An 18,247-nucleotide genomic window follows, 5' to 3' on the forward strand; every position below is an offset into this window, starting at 1 on the left:
TACTTCAACAGCTCATCTGAGCATCTCCTCTGAGCATGCCAGTGGCCCCTTTATATCCCATACCTATGGAAGGGGGATCAGGAAGGATGAGCTATGCCTGCAGGACGTGGCCTGGGGCAGTTGCCAGTACAGAAGCAGCTTAGCTTTCCAAAATGCTTTCTGCAGCTTTCCTGATGCTTGCTGATTTCCTGAGATATTTTGATTTCCTTGATCAAGTCATCATCAATCAATTCAGTTTTACCATTACTGCTTTGGCATGAGGCAGCGATAGTTGTACTGACTGAACTAATACAGTTTCCATTCTACTTTTCTGTAAGATGATGTATAAATTTATCAGCATGTTTAAGGATCAGTTTTGCTTTCAACCTAGACATACAATTCACCTTTGTAGCAAAGGGATACATGTACCTTTAATAAGCAGAGCATAAACATACTAATGTTTCTCTAAACTTCTGCTTCTAAGTTCTTACCACACAAAAAGATGTTAAACTTCGTCTGAACATGCCACAAAAATTTCAAAAGCCATCCCCATAGTGATACGCAGTTTCTTCAGTGCTGTTTTCACAAATTTTTCACTCTTAGACCAAATGTATACCTTCAGAGGAATTCTGACACACTACAGTAATGCTTAATTTGCATGCAGCACAATAGCACAGATATTGTGTTTTTCTTAACTGTGCCTCCAACCTGAGAAACCATGTACTGCACTTTAAAATGTCCCTTTGACTTTTTAGAATTGTTCTGAAAATAGAAAACTATGTTTTACAAAGAGCAAAGGAAATGTAGCCATGAATCTTATGCTTTGTACCTAGCACAGCCCTCAGGTCCTACTGGAATGCAGATTTTTCCATTCCCCTTCTGTCACCTCTTTGCTCTCTGTTTCTTTGGAACACAGCAAGTGCAAGGAACCTGGCTGGGCCCTGACTGGTGTTAAGCAGGAGTCATTAAATTAGGAAAGGGAAAGAGGTTGCTTCAAACAGTGAGCAAGTTCCAGTGCACAGAGGGAGAAGGTCTTAAGCCTAGGAGAAATGGGGACACATACATGAGACATAAGAACCATGAGACACAAACAAACAAAGGTACTTGTGTGGACAGGGATTCACAGGTTGCATGTAACAGCAATTCCCAACGAACAAGGAAAGCTGTGCATCCAAATGAAAAAAAGTAACATATATGATGATTTAGCAGAAAACAGGGAAGCACAGCGTAATGATCATCACAGAAATAGTTGTCTGGATATTCCAAGTTATGCTTTCTCTGTGAGTGAGTGAGTGATATATCCTACATGTATTTCTTCCTGTGCTGGGAGGGACAGGCCAGACCAGTGTAATTGGTGGTTACCTCTGTTAGACAGATGAGAAATTATAATCACTACAGTTTTATTTAGGTCCTGAGAAAGGTCTGGCAAGTTAAATCACACTATAGTTTTAAATAAATTACCTTATTCTGAAAGAGCTCTGCAGAAAGCAGAAAAAGCATTCATCGCTGTTACTTCAACCTTAGTTTAATTTCAGATCTTTGCATGAATATAAAATGAATGCACAGGGCTCCTTGGGTGTTTTTATTTAGCTGTAAATTGCTGGGTATAGCATCTTTTCATTATACCTGCCTGACTGGGGCTGTTTCATACTAAATTCTTCTTGAAAAACTGCACATAAACATTTCTTGAAGTGGCTGTGAAATAAAAAAAGGAAAAAAAAAGAAAAGAGTTTTTGTGTTTAAAGTGCAGCTTAGCACTGGGACGTCTGACTCAGCAACCCAGTGGGTACTGGGTGCCAGCAGCCTTGCTAGCTCTCTTCTAAGATGGGGACCTCATAGAGCAGATCAGGCACCACTGACACAGCAGTCAATCAAAGCATCTATAATGAGAGGCAAGTTGTGACGACCCTTGATTAGGAAGAACTGTATTTAGGGCTGTCTGCAACCTCAGACAGTTTCAGCCCACATTTCTGTCACCAAATTCATCCCCATCGTCAGGCTCCAGAGCATGAAAGATTGGGATATTCCCCATTCGCTGCTATAAAGCAGGACCATGCACAACCATCCATACTAGAAATAAGGGATCAAAAAGACAGCAAGTGAAAAGGAGCCTGACATGGTGCTTGCCTGCTTGCTTTCCTGGGAACAGAGCAGAAGAAGAGCATCTGGGTGAGGGAAGGCCTCAGGACCCTACATCCTCCTTCCCATATGAATGTCCCAGCCACAAAGCTGCAGCAAGGCTCCTTTGGCACCTTCACAGCTCTTGGAATCCCAGACACACAGCCACAAGCCAATCAGCTGAATTTATTTGAGAAACAGAGCCAACACCTATCTCCGTGTATGGGGGAAACATGCCCATCTTCAGGCAACAGAGCAGTGTCCAAGCCCTTGCTCTCTTTTCTGAAGCAAAAGATATAAACACCAAGCAGGAACAGCAGCAAACAGCACCCTGCTATGAGAGTGTGATGACCCATAGTGGGGAGGACTACTGTAGACCACCTTGTCATTTCTCTCTGAGAAGAAAGGAGGGGAAAGAAAATTGTGGGTATTAGCCCATTTACCTAGTTTTCACCAACCACACAGCTATTATATTGGTGAGCTAGGGGATAGCACGAAACAAGGAAAGAGTGAAACATAATTTAAAAAATAAATGAATTTTTAAAAATCTAAAATCTTTTACTCTATAAGATGATGATCAGCTCTTGTTTATCTGAACCAGTGTACTCACACCTACGCCAAACCCACTTGATTTTCCTGTAAGGAGCACATATTTAACTCCACCCACAGTGCTTGAAGATAGCCCTATTAACTCCAAGCTACTGGTTTGAATAGCTTTGAAACAAAGTCCACTTCTATTTTTTTTAACAGTGCCAGTGTTGCTGCTATATTACAGCCCCTTGAGAAGGAGAACAATAACACACACTATTGGGTACAAAGAGAGTACAGAAATTAATTTCTGCAGCACAGGAGATTACAGGAAATAAACAGCTTACGCCTGCAGAGACAAAGCATGTGACAGCAGGAAAGAATTTGTGTTTGCACATGTGACGGACAGCGTTGTCTTACACCAAGCTTCAAGGACTTACATAAAACCTCCAAGTCCATCATCAAATGTGTAGTTTTCCATACAACAACAGCTTATAGCGATAAAAAAACATCTGTCTATTTGTAGAGCTTCTTTCATGTAGTAACTCCCTTGAAAAGCTTTATAAAAGCCAAGTTGATATAATAAAATGTCAGTGTAAATGTCTGACTTTGTGTGCTGGAAGAATGGCTTGCTAATTCTGTCTTTTCCCTGGCATTCAAGCTTTTTCAAATATTTGTGATGGTGAAAAAAAGAATCAACATTTTTTCAAATAGAAATCTGATTTCAAAAGGTTAGGATAGTACTCGTACTTGAAAAAACTGAAGGAGATGCTCTTCTTGCTGGATCTGTGCTTGATTTGACTGGGATTTTAGCAGTGTTAATATAATGCATATACACTGCTTTCCTGGTGGAGGAGTAATGTGTGTTATGGCAGTTGGGAGGATACAGATGAGGAAATGTACTCAGACAAAGGAGATTTAATGCTAAATGGTTACTTGCTGTCTGCAACTAATTAATGGAAATCTGCTAAGCATAGCTGGCATTATTACAAATCATGAAAAGAGTCACAGAAAAGCCATGGAAGACGCCAGTGAATCAGGGCTTACAAAATATCATCCAGATCATCCATTGTTTTGGTTCACTAATGAGACACAAACTCAAAAGGCACCTTAGCATCTCAGTGCTGAGAGTGAAAGGGTCCACACCAAATGGACATATCAAACAAGAACAGGGCTCTGGGCATTAGAACATTTTTTTTCCCATTTTGTATGTATACAGGAATTTCATTGAGCTAGAAAAATAAAAGTATGTAAAACCCAATTTACACCAGAGACAGCATAGCTCAGAGATGAAAATGCCAGGTACTGGATAAGTTGCTCCTTCCCCTGTTTTGCTGACCATCTGAGATTTTGCTGGAATTGGTCATGGCTATGGAGCCATAACAGGCACACTCTTCTTAAACATAAGATTTCTCATTTTGGCTTTTGTAAGGTTAATTACAATGTGGATTGTTTTCTTTCATATCCATGTGGCCCCTTGCACCACATCTCTGGAAGACAGGTGGTTTGGACAGGTATACTTCTGTAGCAGGGAGTCATCAGAAGAAGAATGGCAGAACGATGTGGAAACATGGAAGGAACTGCTCAGGAGGAGGATACCTGTGCTTAGTTTGTATCCTTGTAGGCTGGCCAAGATCTTCAGGGATGGCAGGAGTCAGGAACCACATAAACAGACCCAGAGAAAAATGCCATTCAGAAGGGCTGACGTCTTCTTAATCTCAGGCTTGCACACACACATCCTCAGTAAAGGAAGAAATCAATAATTTGTCTCTCAATCAATGGCATGATTGCAAGATACCTCATGCAACTTGCTCTAAGAGTGAGATGGCTTATGTTCCTCTTTCAGTTGTGATATTACAGGATGCACTTGAATGTGCAAATTTGTGAGCGCTCCCTAGAAAATCAGTGAATTAACTTGAACAACTGCATGTCTATATCCATCGTGTCCTCAGCTACCAAAACATTCTGGCTTCAGAAATAAACCTTGAAACCAATGAAACCTTAGTTTTGCTGAGGTAAAAGTCAAAGTCTGACAGAAGTAAAAAATGAATCCGTGGTTGTTATAGAGCCCTAGCATCATCTCTGGGGATGTCAGCTGCACTGCAAAGCAAACTCAGCCCAGGAGAAAGGGGCACAGGACACGAGGACTGTTGATGAATGCTGCACGCTCCCTCTTCCCTTACCATTCCAGTATTGTCTACAACCTGATATACTCATGTTTTCCTTTTCAGTGCTCCTTACTGATCCAGACTTTGCTTCAGTCACTATGAAGGCCTCAGTCATTGCAACCTTCTTTGGTAAGTACAGCTGACGTGATGCAATTAGCAGTTAGTAGACTTGTACTCCCCTGTTCTGGCTGATCAGTGGCTGCTGGTGTAGTAAGCCTTGGCACAGCTTTTCAGAAATGGGCCACCCAGATTTCCTGACTTTTGCTTAGAAATATGTAATATTAATTACTCAAAGAGATTTCTAAGTGCCTGACCTTAGCTAGACACAATCTACATCAGGTGCATCACCAGGGCTGAAAATATCTGTAACTTAAAGATTCACTACAAAGAAAAATCAGCAATTAATTTTGTATTGTGAGCATCTTCTTTTCCTCCAAGTTTTACAAGAACACAGAGTTTTCTCCTATCAAGAAGGTTCCAATGCAAAACGTTTATAAATGTGTCCTCTTTTCTTCTCCTAGTAGTCTTTTTCTCTCCCCAGCTTCCTAGTTACTTTAGTCACAGAGATGTTGATCTGCTGGTATCTCTATCACACCAATTCCATTATTGCACCACTCATGGAAACAGTTGGCTTTTTTGTTGTGTTCTGGATTATTTAGACTCAATGGCATCTTTTGACAATGAGTTCCACAGAAAAATATGTAATCTGTTGGTCTTGAATCCCCTTTAGAAAGCTGACATTTTGATTGGACAAATTGACCAACAAGTAAAAACTTAGATGTGTCATTAAATATTCCTATTTCATTTTTTCAACCAGTTGATTAAAACTTGGGAAATCCCATGCAGAGGAGCTTGTGGTGACTGATGCTGGCAGTCCACCTTTTTCCTGAAACTGTGGTTTTTTTGTTCTAGGGGTACTTCTTGCATGTACGTATGCAGCTAAGGAAGCCACAAAGAAGACCAAGAAGGCTAAACTATGTAAGTGATCCCATTAACATGCTTGGCTGCTTTACAGCAAGCAAGACTGATGCATAAAAATGTCTGAGGTGATAATCTAGTATCTCTTCTTTACAGAGTCTAGTAAGTCTAGTTCTTTACAGAGTCAATGGAAACATACATTAAGTAAAAGTTATTCTACTGAATTAATGTGTGATACTGGTCTGTGAGTGAAGGGGACACTGTGTATTTCAGTATTAAAATGTGTCTTCATTTGTCCCCACTCACCATACAAGGATCATCATAAGGCTTTTGAAAGAGATCTAAATATGTGAAATGAATCTGCTGTAACATAAAGCATATATAGTTATTTAGCGTGAGAGAGGTTGTGTATGTCTTATGCATTAGGATGCATAACTTTCAGTTCTACAGACTGTTTTCATTATTTAGTCAAAATACTAGTATGCTGGGAGGTGATGACTTATATTTAATGCCCTGTGCAAAGTAAATTGTACCCAAAAAATAGTTTTAAAACAAAGGGGAAGATAATGGAATGTGGCTGCAGCCTAGCATTACAGATGGCACAGAATTCCAAGAGCATGGGGAAGATTTGGGAAGCATCATGCCTCTTGTGTGCATGGTTATTCCTGGTCTCTACTCACAGCCACCTCTTCCCCTACTGCTTCCTTCCTCAGTGGTAACCACAGCCCAGGTTTCTTTCTCTCTCCATCAGAGAGTCATATCTCCATTAAAGAAATCTACACTGAAGATCAGAAATAATGATGGAGGGAGTCTGCTTTGTAGAGGGGTTGGAGTTGATGATCTCCAGAGTTCCCTTCTAACCCCTGCAATTCTGATTCAGTGAATATCCTCAGACTTCATCATTCCGTCCATACAGCCACAATCCTGGGTACAAGGCTTGTTACGTGTTATATTGTAGATGCAGAGGACACAGACATTTCTTGTATCATAAAAGCATTGGTGTAAGAGCATAAGAGGAGGGCATGCCTTTCATTCAGTTACTCATTCTTTTATGACAAGATCATTCAGCTATGAAAGCATTCAATCTGACTTTACCAAGATTTTGCTCTCACAGACATACCTCAGATTGACTGCGATGTCAAGGCTGGGAAGATAATAAATCCAGAATTCATTGCAAAATGCCCTCCAGGATGTCAAGATGTAAAATACCGTGTTTATGGCACAGACATTTATGCTTCTTTTTCCAGTGTGTGCAGTGCTGCAATTCACAGGTGAGTGGGTTAAACTGAGCCAGGCACCCAGAGAGAATCATCACTCATGGCTTTTCAGGTCCTTCAAAGTTCCCAGTGCCTTGTAAGTCTGTTTGCAGGCTGCTGTTCTGGTGGAAAGCACACGAGAAAGATTGTGTGTGTTACTATGGATCCAATTCTGACAACTCTATTCCTACTGAAATCAGTTGTGTTTGAAAGTGTTCCTCAGCTGTAAAAGTGTCTTGAGATTTGCACATCTCAGATTACTGAACTATTCTCATTCAAGTGGGATGGAACTGCTGCTACTAATAAGGTTTCAGAAGAAAAGACTGACGTATCACTGGCAATGAATATGTACAGCTCACACACTCGTGGGACTGCTTTTAATTCTGGGGATTTGAATTTAACTGGTTTTGATGTCAAAGGCTGAGTAATGTGCCTTTCTGCCACAGAAGGAAATACTGGCCAAAGAGACGCATAATGAAGATTTTATAGCACTAATTTTGCCAAATTTAATTTGCCGTGCAAAAAATATGCAGATATTTTTAATGGAGAATCACTTCACAACTAAAACACTGCATTGCAGGCAGGATGCAAAGGCAAGATGCATTCAGATACAAGTACAGGAAGAACTTGTAGAGTCTGATTGACATCTTGGCTTCATTCAAAGAGTTATCACAGTGCTTCCAGTTCTGAGAAATATCTGGGAACTTGAGTAAGTTTGAATAGTTAAGACTTTGAGACTTAGTACCTTATTTGAAAAACAATTTCCCTTGATTTTGTGTAAGAGAACTGTAGCAGCACTGAGAAAGTGTAAGTGCTCATGAATCTTTAGTGACATCAGCTGCTTTACCGGTGGGAATTCTCTGCCCTCCTTCCTTTCACAGTCCCATCCCATGAACTGCTGTGGCCCTGTAACAGCCATACTTCAATATGACCTGCTGAGATGGAAAACTGTTTTAATGCAAAGCTTTTAATTGCCATGGAAGGCTGTCTCTAAATTAATATAAAATGCAAAACATTTAGCTTTCTTAATTCAAGCTGCCTGGCATGAATTCTCACTTGAACATGTAAGAAGACAAAAGCTCTGCTATAAGGGGTGATGCTTGCGAGAGGACAGCAGAGCCCTCCCTGTGTTGAGGTCCACTGCCCAGGGAAGGACTGCATGGTAGTAAGTCCACTACAAGGATGCACCCCTGGGTGCCACTGGGCACAGGACTGCCATATTTTGGCTACAGTGGCCGCTGCTCAGCCCTGTGCTCTGGTGATGGCCTTCAAGGGTCTGGCTTTCACACAACAAATTCTTCCTTTGGATATTAGTGCATAATGAAAATTGTGTGGTCTGCAAGCAGAGCTTGTCCCAGTGAGAAGGTACAAAATACTGATAGAGAATGCAAATTCTGCTGTAGTCCAAATGCCAGTTCCCTGTATTGGAATGCGAATTTCAGTTTTCCCCATTTGCCAGCTGAGTTTGGCTAGGTTAACTTACACGGCGCACCTCCACAGCTTCCAGTAACATTTTGTTCAGCTTACTCTGGGCTAAAGTCAGAACCAGGCTCAGTTTTCTGTGGATAACACACACTGAAAAACAAAGAAAACATTAGTTTTTGAAAAAGAACAAGTCAGGAAAATGGAAGGTTTGTCTTTGATTAGTATAAATTATTATTGTTGCATGGCTGGCCCTCCAACTCTCAGAGTGCATCTCCACGTCTTCAATCATGCAGTCATGCTTGTAGGAATTGCAAGGAGGGCAGAAACTTGTCCTTCTGTGCAACTCAGTCAGCCTTAAGCACTGACCTTGTACATCACTGGCAAGAAAAAACAGAGACTGACAGTGCTGTGCAGCTGACTGCTCTTCTGTGTTGATGAAGTACAATTTTTTCTTAGTAGCAGATTCAGTGGTAGCTTCGTAGCTTTGCTGTAATTCCTGGCTTAAAAATGGAAGTAAGCACCTCCTACCTCTTGCACTGTTTAACAGTTTTTGTGGCTTGGGGGAGAATTCCCACCTTTAGCTACTATGTTTTCCCCTTGCAGTGGTGCAATAGACAACACAGGTGGGAAGATCCTTGTTCAGAAGGTGGCTGGCCATGCTGGGTACCGGGGGAGCTTCTCCAACGGAGTTCGGTCGTTGTCATTGCCACGCTGGAGGGAGTCCTTCCTCGTCTCAGGTACTGTGCTGAAGCACCTTGGTTAGTTTTTATTCTGGGATTCTTATGGAGACAACAAAGAGAAATACACTCCACTGGAGCTGTGCACTGCCCACTGCAAGTGACAGATCTGCACTGACTGCCGTTGGCGTCCCAGCTCCTGCTCTTGATGCTTAAAGTCCAAGCCTTGGGAATGGTGGGTGGGTCTTCCCTTGCATTTGTTCCCCTGAAAAGTACTGCAGCCAAGCAAGCTAAGGCCCTCAGTGTGAGTTTATGTCCATGTCTTCTGAAGTGGCTTGTTCCAGTGCTGCCATTCAGACTCTGCAATGAAGCTAATACAGGGTCTAATTTACTTCACATACAATTTGTAAATCCAGCCTCTTGCTTCATCCAGACAAGGGTCCATCTCTTGCTGGTCTACACTTCTGAAGGTTTGGGATAGGTATGACCAACTGATATTAGTTAACTACATCATTTCTGGAAAAATCAACAGCTCAAGCAATGGAACAGCCACTAAAAATAAAGAAATGTTTTCATGTGAAAATTAGTGGACCTTATTTAATAAGGTCTTAGAAGCTGACCAAATTAAACTGCCATCTGGAGTTTGCATTAATATATTTGGATGCACTTTTTACAGCATTTTACCATGGGTACACCACACCATGAGAAGGATTTATTTTGGATGAGTATGGCTTTCCTGGAATAGCTGAATTGCTACTTGTACTTGCTGCTGTTTTTTTTTCCAACAAACAGCACATTGTAATCCTGCTACATAAATAGGAAATAAGATCTTTTTACCTCAGCAGCTGCTCACTTGTCATCATATAAAACTGCAGGGATTTTTGATTTGTAGTAAAATATCTTTACTCTTAATTAATGAATCACTATGACAGATGATACTAGAGAAAGTTAGAAATATAGGTAAAGAGAAGATGAAAAATCTGCACACAGGTAGGCATGATGAGATTTGTCTTTCATGCCTCAATTTCAAGCATGTTGAACTGTCATTCTAATGCAGTGGAACTACATTACAAACTGCTTCAAGCATAAATGTAATATAACATAGCATGTTTGATACCACATTTCATGTACAAGTAGGAAGGAAATTCTTGCTAACTATACCTGCAGAAAATGTGGTAATCTTAGAGATAAATTCAGAAGATTAAATTCTCAGGAAGGCTGTGCCAACAGTTTATTTCCAGTTAGGATATTATCATGGAGAATGTGATGTTTACATTATGAATAAACGTCCACACAAAAGAACATGGAGGAAGAATCCTTAGGAGAGCCAGGCAGTGAGGTGGCGTGATTTAGGAGCAGTGGGGAACAAGGTCTGCCCCTTGGGATTAAAGCAGCGAGCACACCAGGAGGTATGCAAATGCACTGGTATTCACTTTCAAGCACTGAATGCCTTGGCATACAGCTGAATGGCTCCATTCAGTTTAGGGGGAGTTTGAAGCGAGTGGGTTAAGAAAATAGAGCCCTAAACCTCTGGGTTTCCTAATTGCAAATAGGCACAAGAGGGTGAGCGGCCACCATCCTATGGCTTGTACTTCAAACAGCCAGAAGCTGAGGTTTTCAACTCACATGTAAACCCATTTTCAAGTATGCTAAGCAAACTCTGACCTAGATTCAACTTTTTCCAGATGACATATCAGTGGAAAAGACAAATTACCATAGCTCCAGAAATCAGGGCCACGTCCAGGTCAGGCTTCAGAGCTACCATTTGACAATATCCTATATGGGATGCAAGCTGATGTTTATCACAAACCACAGAGTCCAGCAGTAGCCAGCTTCCCCTTGGCAGATAGCTTATTTGCACAATGAAAATCTAAGTTTTCATGAGAAATCAGATTAGCTATAAGATAAGATTATTATGCTATTGCCACATCTGTGTGCCAATAACTTACCTGACAATTTTGAACTGCTGGGGATAAAGAAATGCATTTAGACATCATCTGCAGTCATACATCTTTTTCACCTTTCTGCCAAATTTTGAAAAGAACTCCCTACTCCCGCTTAGCTCCTGAGGCCAGTTTTGCCTCTGTAAAAAATGGAAGTGAAGATCTGCTGTCCTTAACTTACTCCAGCTTCTATGGGAAACCCAAGAAAAAGGAAAAAGATCTTTGCAGCTTGTCCATGCACGTCAGTTGCCAGCTTGGCTTCTGAGGGAGCTGTGTTGACTTCAGTGGAGCTACTCCCAAATTATACCAATGTAAATGAGAGATGAAATAGATCCTTACAGAATTGCCCCATTAGTAACTCTAAGCAACTTCTTCAAAGTAACTCAAAGTAACTTCTTTATTGACATCTGAAATTTCAGAGAGGAGTAAAACAAAGAGGCTAGAGACATGCAAAGGGACATGAGAGGGACAGCCTGCTCCAGCACTCAGTCTGTACAGATGAGTTCTGTTGACTGTTGTTGGTCTCTAAATAGCCAGGATGACAGGTGAACGTTTACTAACGGAACCACTGAGAGCATAAGAGAAGCAATCATCAAAATTCAGGTTTTGCAGGAAGTGGAGGTAGGTCTAACCAAAGGTAGTACAGATACGTGACATATCACATCAGTTTGTAGAGAGTCACCAGGGAGTGGAAGTCCTTATCTATGCCACATCCAAGCTTGCAAAGTTATGCTTTTTCCAGCTCCTAGAGAGCAGAGCAGTCTTACCCACACTGAACTTCTCTGCAACATCTTACATTCAATGATCCAGATATGCATTGAGAATATAAAACTGTCCCAAGAAATGGAATTGCACAGCTACATGTACCAATAGAGACGGCATCTGGTGTGGCATTATAAAGATTCGTGTTTTAATGCTTAAATAGGAAACATACCTCATTGTTTTAAGGCAGGACTCTCATTTTAGATCTCAATATAGCTACCATATGTCCCCACACACAAGAAGAGCCTTCTCTCACTGTTATTACTGCAAAAGATCATTGCCAGAAATGGCATGTTGCAAAAGCAAGGTCTGAAAAGAATGGTGTGTGCTTGACGAAATGAATCCCACATCAAATACACTTTCTAGTTCAACTACATATTTGGGAGCTGGAAAAAGGCAACCCAGGGAGGCTGTGGGTTTAAGCGCAGTTTATACAGATGTTCTTCAGGACTGATTCTTTCACGCTTAACACCACGTGAGAGCAAAGAAATAAACTGAGTGACCTCTACAAATCCTTCCCAGGACTGTATTTACATGCTTTCTATCTTTTCTTATTATGCTGGGTTTCAGCATTGGTATTTTTAGTATAATTGTTTTGAGATTTCTCCATCAGATGAGAGAAATCCTCAGGAAAATGATGTGGACAGTGAAAAAGTGGGATCTGATCCTGAACACATATGTTAGATGGGAGGGTTTTGTGTGATATTTTGCAATGATTATTTATTTATTTATTTTGTAGAGGGCAAGCCAAGGAAAGGTGTGACATATCCATCAACTCTTGAATTCTCTTCCTCAAAGAGCACAGCTGTTAAACCTGGCAAGTAATTATGATCAACCTTCCCTTATATCTATGCACAACTATCTGTTGTAGCATCTCAATAGTGTAATAAAGAAAATTTAATAATTGAGACTCTGAAGATAATGTACCCCTTATGTTCATCAATGTTACTATCTCATTCAGTTTTCTTCTGATATTTTTTTATGTTAAGCATACAGAAGTATCCCAGACAATTTCTATTTTTCGGTCTTATCCAGATTTACAGGCCCCTGTTCCCACCTATTTTCCCCTTTGCTTTAGATCTGTGAGTATGGTGTTGTTCTTGTTCTATCTGAAGTAAGTCTTCTGTGTTAGCTTTCTCTTAATGCTACTTGTGTAATCTCTTGGGACACTTGATGTGGAGAGTACAGTAATACATAATAATACTAACAATACAGATGGCAGTGCTCAGGAGCTTTAGATAAGGATCATGTGGTAAGGAGTTAATCTTTATAACTTGTCTCACCTGCCTCCCATTCTGTCAGATTGAACTCAGCTTAAATAATGTGTCAGTAATTCTACATCAAGATATATGTACAAATCCACACCTAGTGGAATGTAAATGCAAAGCAATTGTAAACTAAAGGCTGGGCTTTGAGTGATGTACACTCAAGCTGAACAACTACAACGTTTAGATGCCACTGCGCATGTGAGAGTCTAAAAATGAGGAACAATCTCTGTACTTTCCTTCCAAGGACCAAAGAATAATGTAAAGGAGAAGAGCAGGACTCCAAACAACAGCCATGCCACCTTGGATGGATGCACCCATTGACAGGCATTTGAATACATGGGAAAGATGCTCATATTCTTACAATACTCTTCACAGCGGATAAGCTCATGAAGATTTGAACTCAGCAAATACCAAAGAGTCACAATAGAGAAGTAAAAGATATATATATATTTTTCCTCACATTCCTGAGGAAAAGTCTGGAATTTACACAGTTATGAAAAAAAGCACAAACAAATGTCATTTCCATGAAGAAGACACTTCATGTACACTTGAATATCAGCTACCACCTAGTGAGAATCTTGATCAAAAACTTATGAAAGGAATTAAATTATTTAAGCTGAGTAAAAATCACTCTTTCCTTCTAAGCAAGCCCAGGATTTGGCCCCATGAAGATCTGACAACGTCAAGCAAGAAAGAACTACATCTGAATGTGAATTAGTGACTGAAATACTACATGCTGGTTGGTATTCACCAGACAGCTTACACACACCAGGACCCTGACTCACATTAATCTTATGAGGATTGGTTTATTAGTGGTAAAACCCCGTGTTTATTGCTCACTTCAGAAATTCTGTTGACATTGGCAGGAGCTTTTGGGCAGTTAGATGTCTAAATGAAGCACCGAAAACATGCGGCGACTGCTGTCTAGAGGCATTCATCCATCACTTTTTCTTTCTTAGCAAGGAAGCACTGATTAGACTAACCAAACTTTGTAATGCTAGGTGGTGGGATGCATCCCTTTGGGGACTGATAACCTCTTAATGGAAAACTTTATTTTATTCCAGAGTGCGTTTCTTAATGCGTTTCCTTTTGCTTCAGAGCCTAAGAAGCCAGAGCAAGACCTAAAAGTTCCAAAGAGTGCAGCCACACCTAATACATCGGGGAAAGCCTCGGAACAAGGTAGGAGTTGGGAATCTTCATGTCTTTTTCTAAAGAAATTCAATTACATTTTTAATCTCTTGTTTCATTGTCCCTGGGCTTTCTGCTGTAGTTCCTTGCTCCATGCAGCCAAAGTTACAGAAGCCACTGCTGTACCCACTCCCTGTTACTGCAGTACTGTCTTGCACAGGAAATATCCCTTTACCCTCTCTCCTCCTTTTCTTAGTGCAGCAGCATGGAGCAGGGTACCGCTCAGCCCTAAGAGAGCCATTCACATTGGTTTTTCAGCTGAGTTGTTGTGTTTTTCTTCTGAGCTTGCTTTCAGCATCATCCCATTAAAACTGACAGAAATCTGAGTTTTTCTCTGGCTGGTATTTGGTGGTAATTAATCTATCAGACAGTTTCATGGTGATGCTTTCCAAAAGGGAAACATCCAGCAGTAAAATGCAAGCTTGTACTGTGCTGCAATGAAAAGGCTGCATGAAGGCACACCACTCCAGTGAACACAATCTGTCAGGCCATCCCTGAGGACACAGGCAGGGAGGAAAGGAGCAGGGATGATATGAACATGGAGTATATTTGAGGGTGACTTTAATAGATAGATGATAGGTAAAAGATGAAGACTCTTCTAATACACTAACTGGAAAGGACTAGAAGCACACTAAAAATTTTGCATAAGACTATTTAGGATGCACATTTTTGCAACTAGAATTGTCTCTGTTCTCACGACAGACCATTTCAAAAGCGGTAGCAACTGTCAGCTGAGTCAAAGCGAGCTGAAATGGTCATCCCTGAGTGCTGCTCTCACCACAACTCTAAGAAGCCCTCCTGGCTTCTGCTCCAACCCTGTCCTGAATCCCAGAAACCCGTCCTTCTGGCAGTAACACTTCGGTGGTAGTAGGCAATGCCTACTTCATTCTGGTCTATGACTCAGAATTGCCATCTTTTATTCCAGATGTCTGTTGATTTCTATTTATACGGATTTTCAAAGAGTTCTATTATACTAAGAAAAGATGACAGCAAAACAATGGATGTAGCAGAGTGACCATATCAATGTTCCTACAGGGGACACGGTCCACAAGGTGTATCAGACATCACCGGAACCACTGCCAAGCACACAAATGGCAGCCACAACACCAACCCCAACGACCACAACCACAGATCCTTTCAGCACAACACCAAAGGCAACCACACCTGCAACAACAAGAATCACAACAGACTCAGCTGCAGCCAAGCCTCGACCTGGATTGCACAGGGTCAGGGATACAGGTCAGTAGTACAGATGTTTTCATTGCTTTCCTCCTGACTAACAGTTCTTCTAAAATTAAAGGAACAAGACACTCAGTTGAATATGCCATTATTTAATAGATCATTGGTACAGCCATTCAACATAGGCATACTATGAGTGGATAAAGAAATTAATTCCCACCCATCTGCTGGAGTTGTAGTATATCTCTGAGACACACATGGAAGTGTTTGTCCCACATCAACTCAATGTGGTTAGATTCCCCAATATAAGTGCTCATCTTCAGTAAGCAGAGCAATTACGGCTAGTCATTATCTTTAGCATCTATGCTGATTCTTATGGGAAGAACTTTTCCATCTACAAACACTGTCATGATTATCAGGTATAGTAGTCAACTGTTTCTTTGATTCATATGTCTGGACTGAATGTTCAGCAAATAGGTTAAGATTGAGTTTAGATTTAACTCTGTGATAACTTCCAATAACTGAAAGTTGTAATACATGGTTTTCTAATAGCTCTTGGATCTAAAGGATGAAAACAATGTGAAGGAATCCCTCCTGTATAATTTTTTCACACACCTGGTTTTCCCTAATCTTTTCTTCTCTTCATTTATTTTTATTCATACATATTGGTGTCTTTTTGAATGGTTCAGCAGATGAAAATCAAAATCTCTTATTTTTAGGTTCTAGCAGCGTCCACCCTGCATATTCCTCTGTGGCAGCTGCAGCATCAAGTAAGTACACTAAGGAAGTATGTGCCACAAGGCATGCAGTGTGGTGTATTTTAAGGCAGCAATGATTCAGTAACCTTTCAAGCCTCAGCAAATGCAGTGGTTGAATACAAGTCTGTATTTAATCTGAAAAATATATGCTAGGCCTGATATGTCAGAGATGTTGATCACTGAGAGTTCTGGGGAATCCCTTCTAGCAAATAACTGCAAGTGACAATACCCGCCTTGACAAATGCTGGATTTTGCAACTCTTGAGAAGTTTGTGCTGCTACAGTCAAATTTTCCTGTAGCATCCTCCTGTCTTACTCTCTTAAAGGAAAATTTGATTTACTTGTAAGATACATAGTACAGACAGTTGAATTGCTATTTAAACTTAGGGCTGAGAGCTCTGAAATGCCAACTTTAGTTTTTTTCTGAAAACCTCAGGCTGTGGTTCCAAGCCTGGCATAAATGTGATGTTATTCCTGGCATATCACTTGTGTTTTTGACAACAGAATTGTGGCCGTTCAGAGCTCTACAGCTTCATCCAGAAGCCTGCCTCCATTCTAGCCCACAGGCTGCAATGCAAATACATAGAGGAGTTTTCTCATTCAATGGGTAATTGCTCAGTTGAGGATGGGAGAATATTTTCAGCTATTTGCAAGTTTCTGAGCATGACACTATTTTGAGGGTTATATAAAAGGGAGCTAGATTGGGTTTGGATAAAAGAGAGCTGGAAGATTTCATATTACTGCTATTTCTGAGTGCCTTGAGCTTGGTTCTACTTTCACACATGTAAACGTGGCTGTACCTACAGCTGAGTAATTCAAAGCCAGAATACATGGCAGGCATCTTCTGATTAATTCAGGTCTTGAAGGAAAGCATCATTAAGTCAAATTCAACTGTGAGCCCAGAAGTCTCCTACCTTGCTACTCCTACCTAAGAAGCCTGCCCACACCAAAGGGGCACCATGAGCATCCTCATTCATCAATTGCACGTACTAGGGATAAATGACCTTACACACCCAACAGAGCACGTGCCTGCCCTGCTCTGGGATAAGGGCAGGAGTTGGGAAGTTAATAAGTCAAACGTGCAGGTATGTGCATGGCACTATGTACAGAAGTGCAAGCATAATTTCAAGCAGTTTAATTTCAGTGGAATCTGAATCATTTTGTATCTAATATGCCTGCAAACCTGGTCCTGCTTGTTTCTCTCTTCTCTATTTCACAGTCTCATCAGCAGGCACAAAAGAAGCGGTAACTTTCTTCACTGACAATTAGGAAAACCTTCTTGAGGTTCCCCAGGCAGTAAGAGGTGCATGTTGAGAGTGAACTTTTGACAGCACTGAAGTCAGTGGGAAGGCTATGTTTGTCTTAAATAAGACCAAACTTTGAGCCAGAAAGCAGAAAGATTAAAAGTAATTCTAAAAAAATTAGTCACTATTTTAAGTATTTCTTCATTGCAGTGTAGTTCTGCTTCTCCACAATTTTCTTCACTGGACTTCTACTAGATATAAATTAACTGCCAGAAGATTAAAGGGATGAGATTTAGGGACAGGTTCCTGTGAGCTGGAAAAATGGAGGAGACATACATCTGTATAAACAATGAATGTACAGATGTTTATAGTTATGAAATATACCAGAGAGTTCAGCTATGTAGTTATCACACCAAAACAGAATAGATAAAATACTTACCCACATCCTGGGCTCACTATGAAGCTCCAGGGGAGTGAATCTCCAGAAGAGATCCTTCCCCACTGTAGTCAGCTTTTAAATGGGTCTAGGAGAAGTGGAGCCAGGCTCCATCCCTTCCAGCAGCACGGATAAATTGCCTTCACCTGTGCTGTAGTGGCTGACTCATTGCTCATCTCAGGTGATCAATCAGAGGTTCAAGCTGTGATTCAGCAGTTCCCATACAACATCTGATTTCACAGATTTGATTTTTAGGACTACTCAGTATCCATCTTCTTGAATTTTCCTGATTTGTTCATGATTCTGAAGGAGAAGATCTGGATTTAAAAAAAAAAAGAAAGAAAGAAAGAAAGAAAGAAAGAAAGAAAGAAAGAAAGAAAGAAAGAAAGAAAGAAAGAAAG

The 18,247-nt window shown here is 40.7% G+C and overlaps 1 protein-coding gene across 2 annotated transcripts in view; it reads left to right on the forward strand.

Moving 5' to 3' along the window:
* Positions 1–18,247, forward strand: part of VIT (vitrin) — a 41,968-nt gene that overhangs the window by 6,768 nt on the left and 16,953 nt on the right. For both annotated transcript variants that reach the window (XM_042892690.1, XM_042892680.1), the window contains exons 2-9: positions 4,857–4,922; positions 5,706–5,771; positions 6,826–6,982; positions 8,996–9,129; positions 12,514–12,591; positions 14,141–14,221; positions 15,266–15,469; positions 16,129–16,179. In XM_042892690.1, the coding sequence (XP_042748624.1) occupies positions 4,892–4,922; positions 5,706–5,771; positions 6,826–6,982; positions 8,996–9,129; positions 12,514–12,591; positions 14,141–14,221; positions 15,266–15,469; positions 16,129–16,179 (802 nt within the window). In that variant the 5' untranslated portion in view covers positions 4,857–4,891. The remainder of the gene's footprint in view (positions 1–4,856; positions 4,923–5,705; positions 5,772–6,825; positions 6,983–8,995; positions 9,130–12,513; positions 12,592–14,140; positions 14,222–15,265; positions 15,470–16,128; positions 16,180–18,247) is intronic.

The sequence above is a fragment of the Lagopus leucura genome, unplaced genomic scaffold, assembly GCF_019238085.1.
Source record: "Lagopus leucura isolate 7727_CA_CO unplaced genomic scaffold, USGS_WTPT01 Super-Scaffold_73, whole genome shotgun sequence".
In the NCBI taxonomy this organism is placed as follows: Eukaryota; Metazoa; Chordata; class Aves; order Galliformes; family Phasianidae; genus Lagopus; species Lagopus leucura.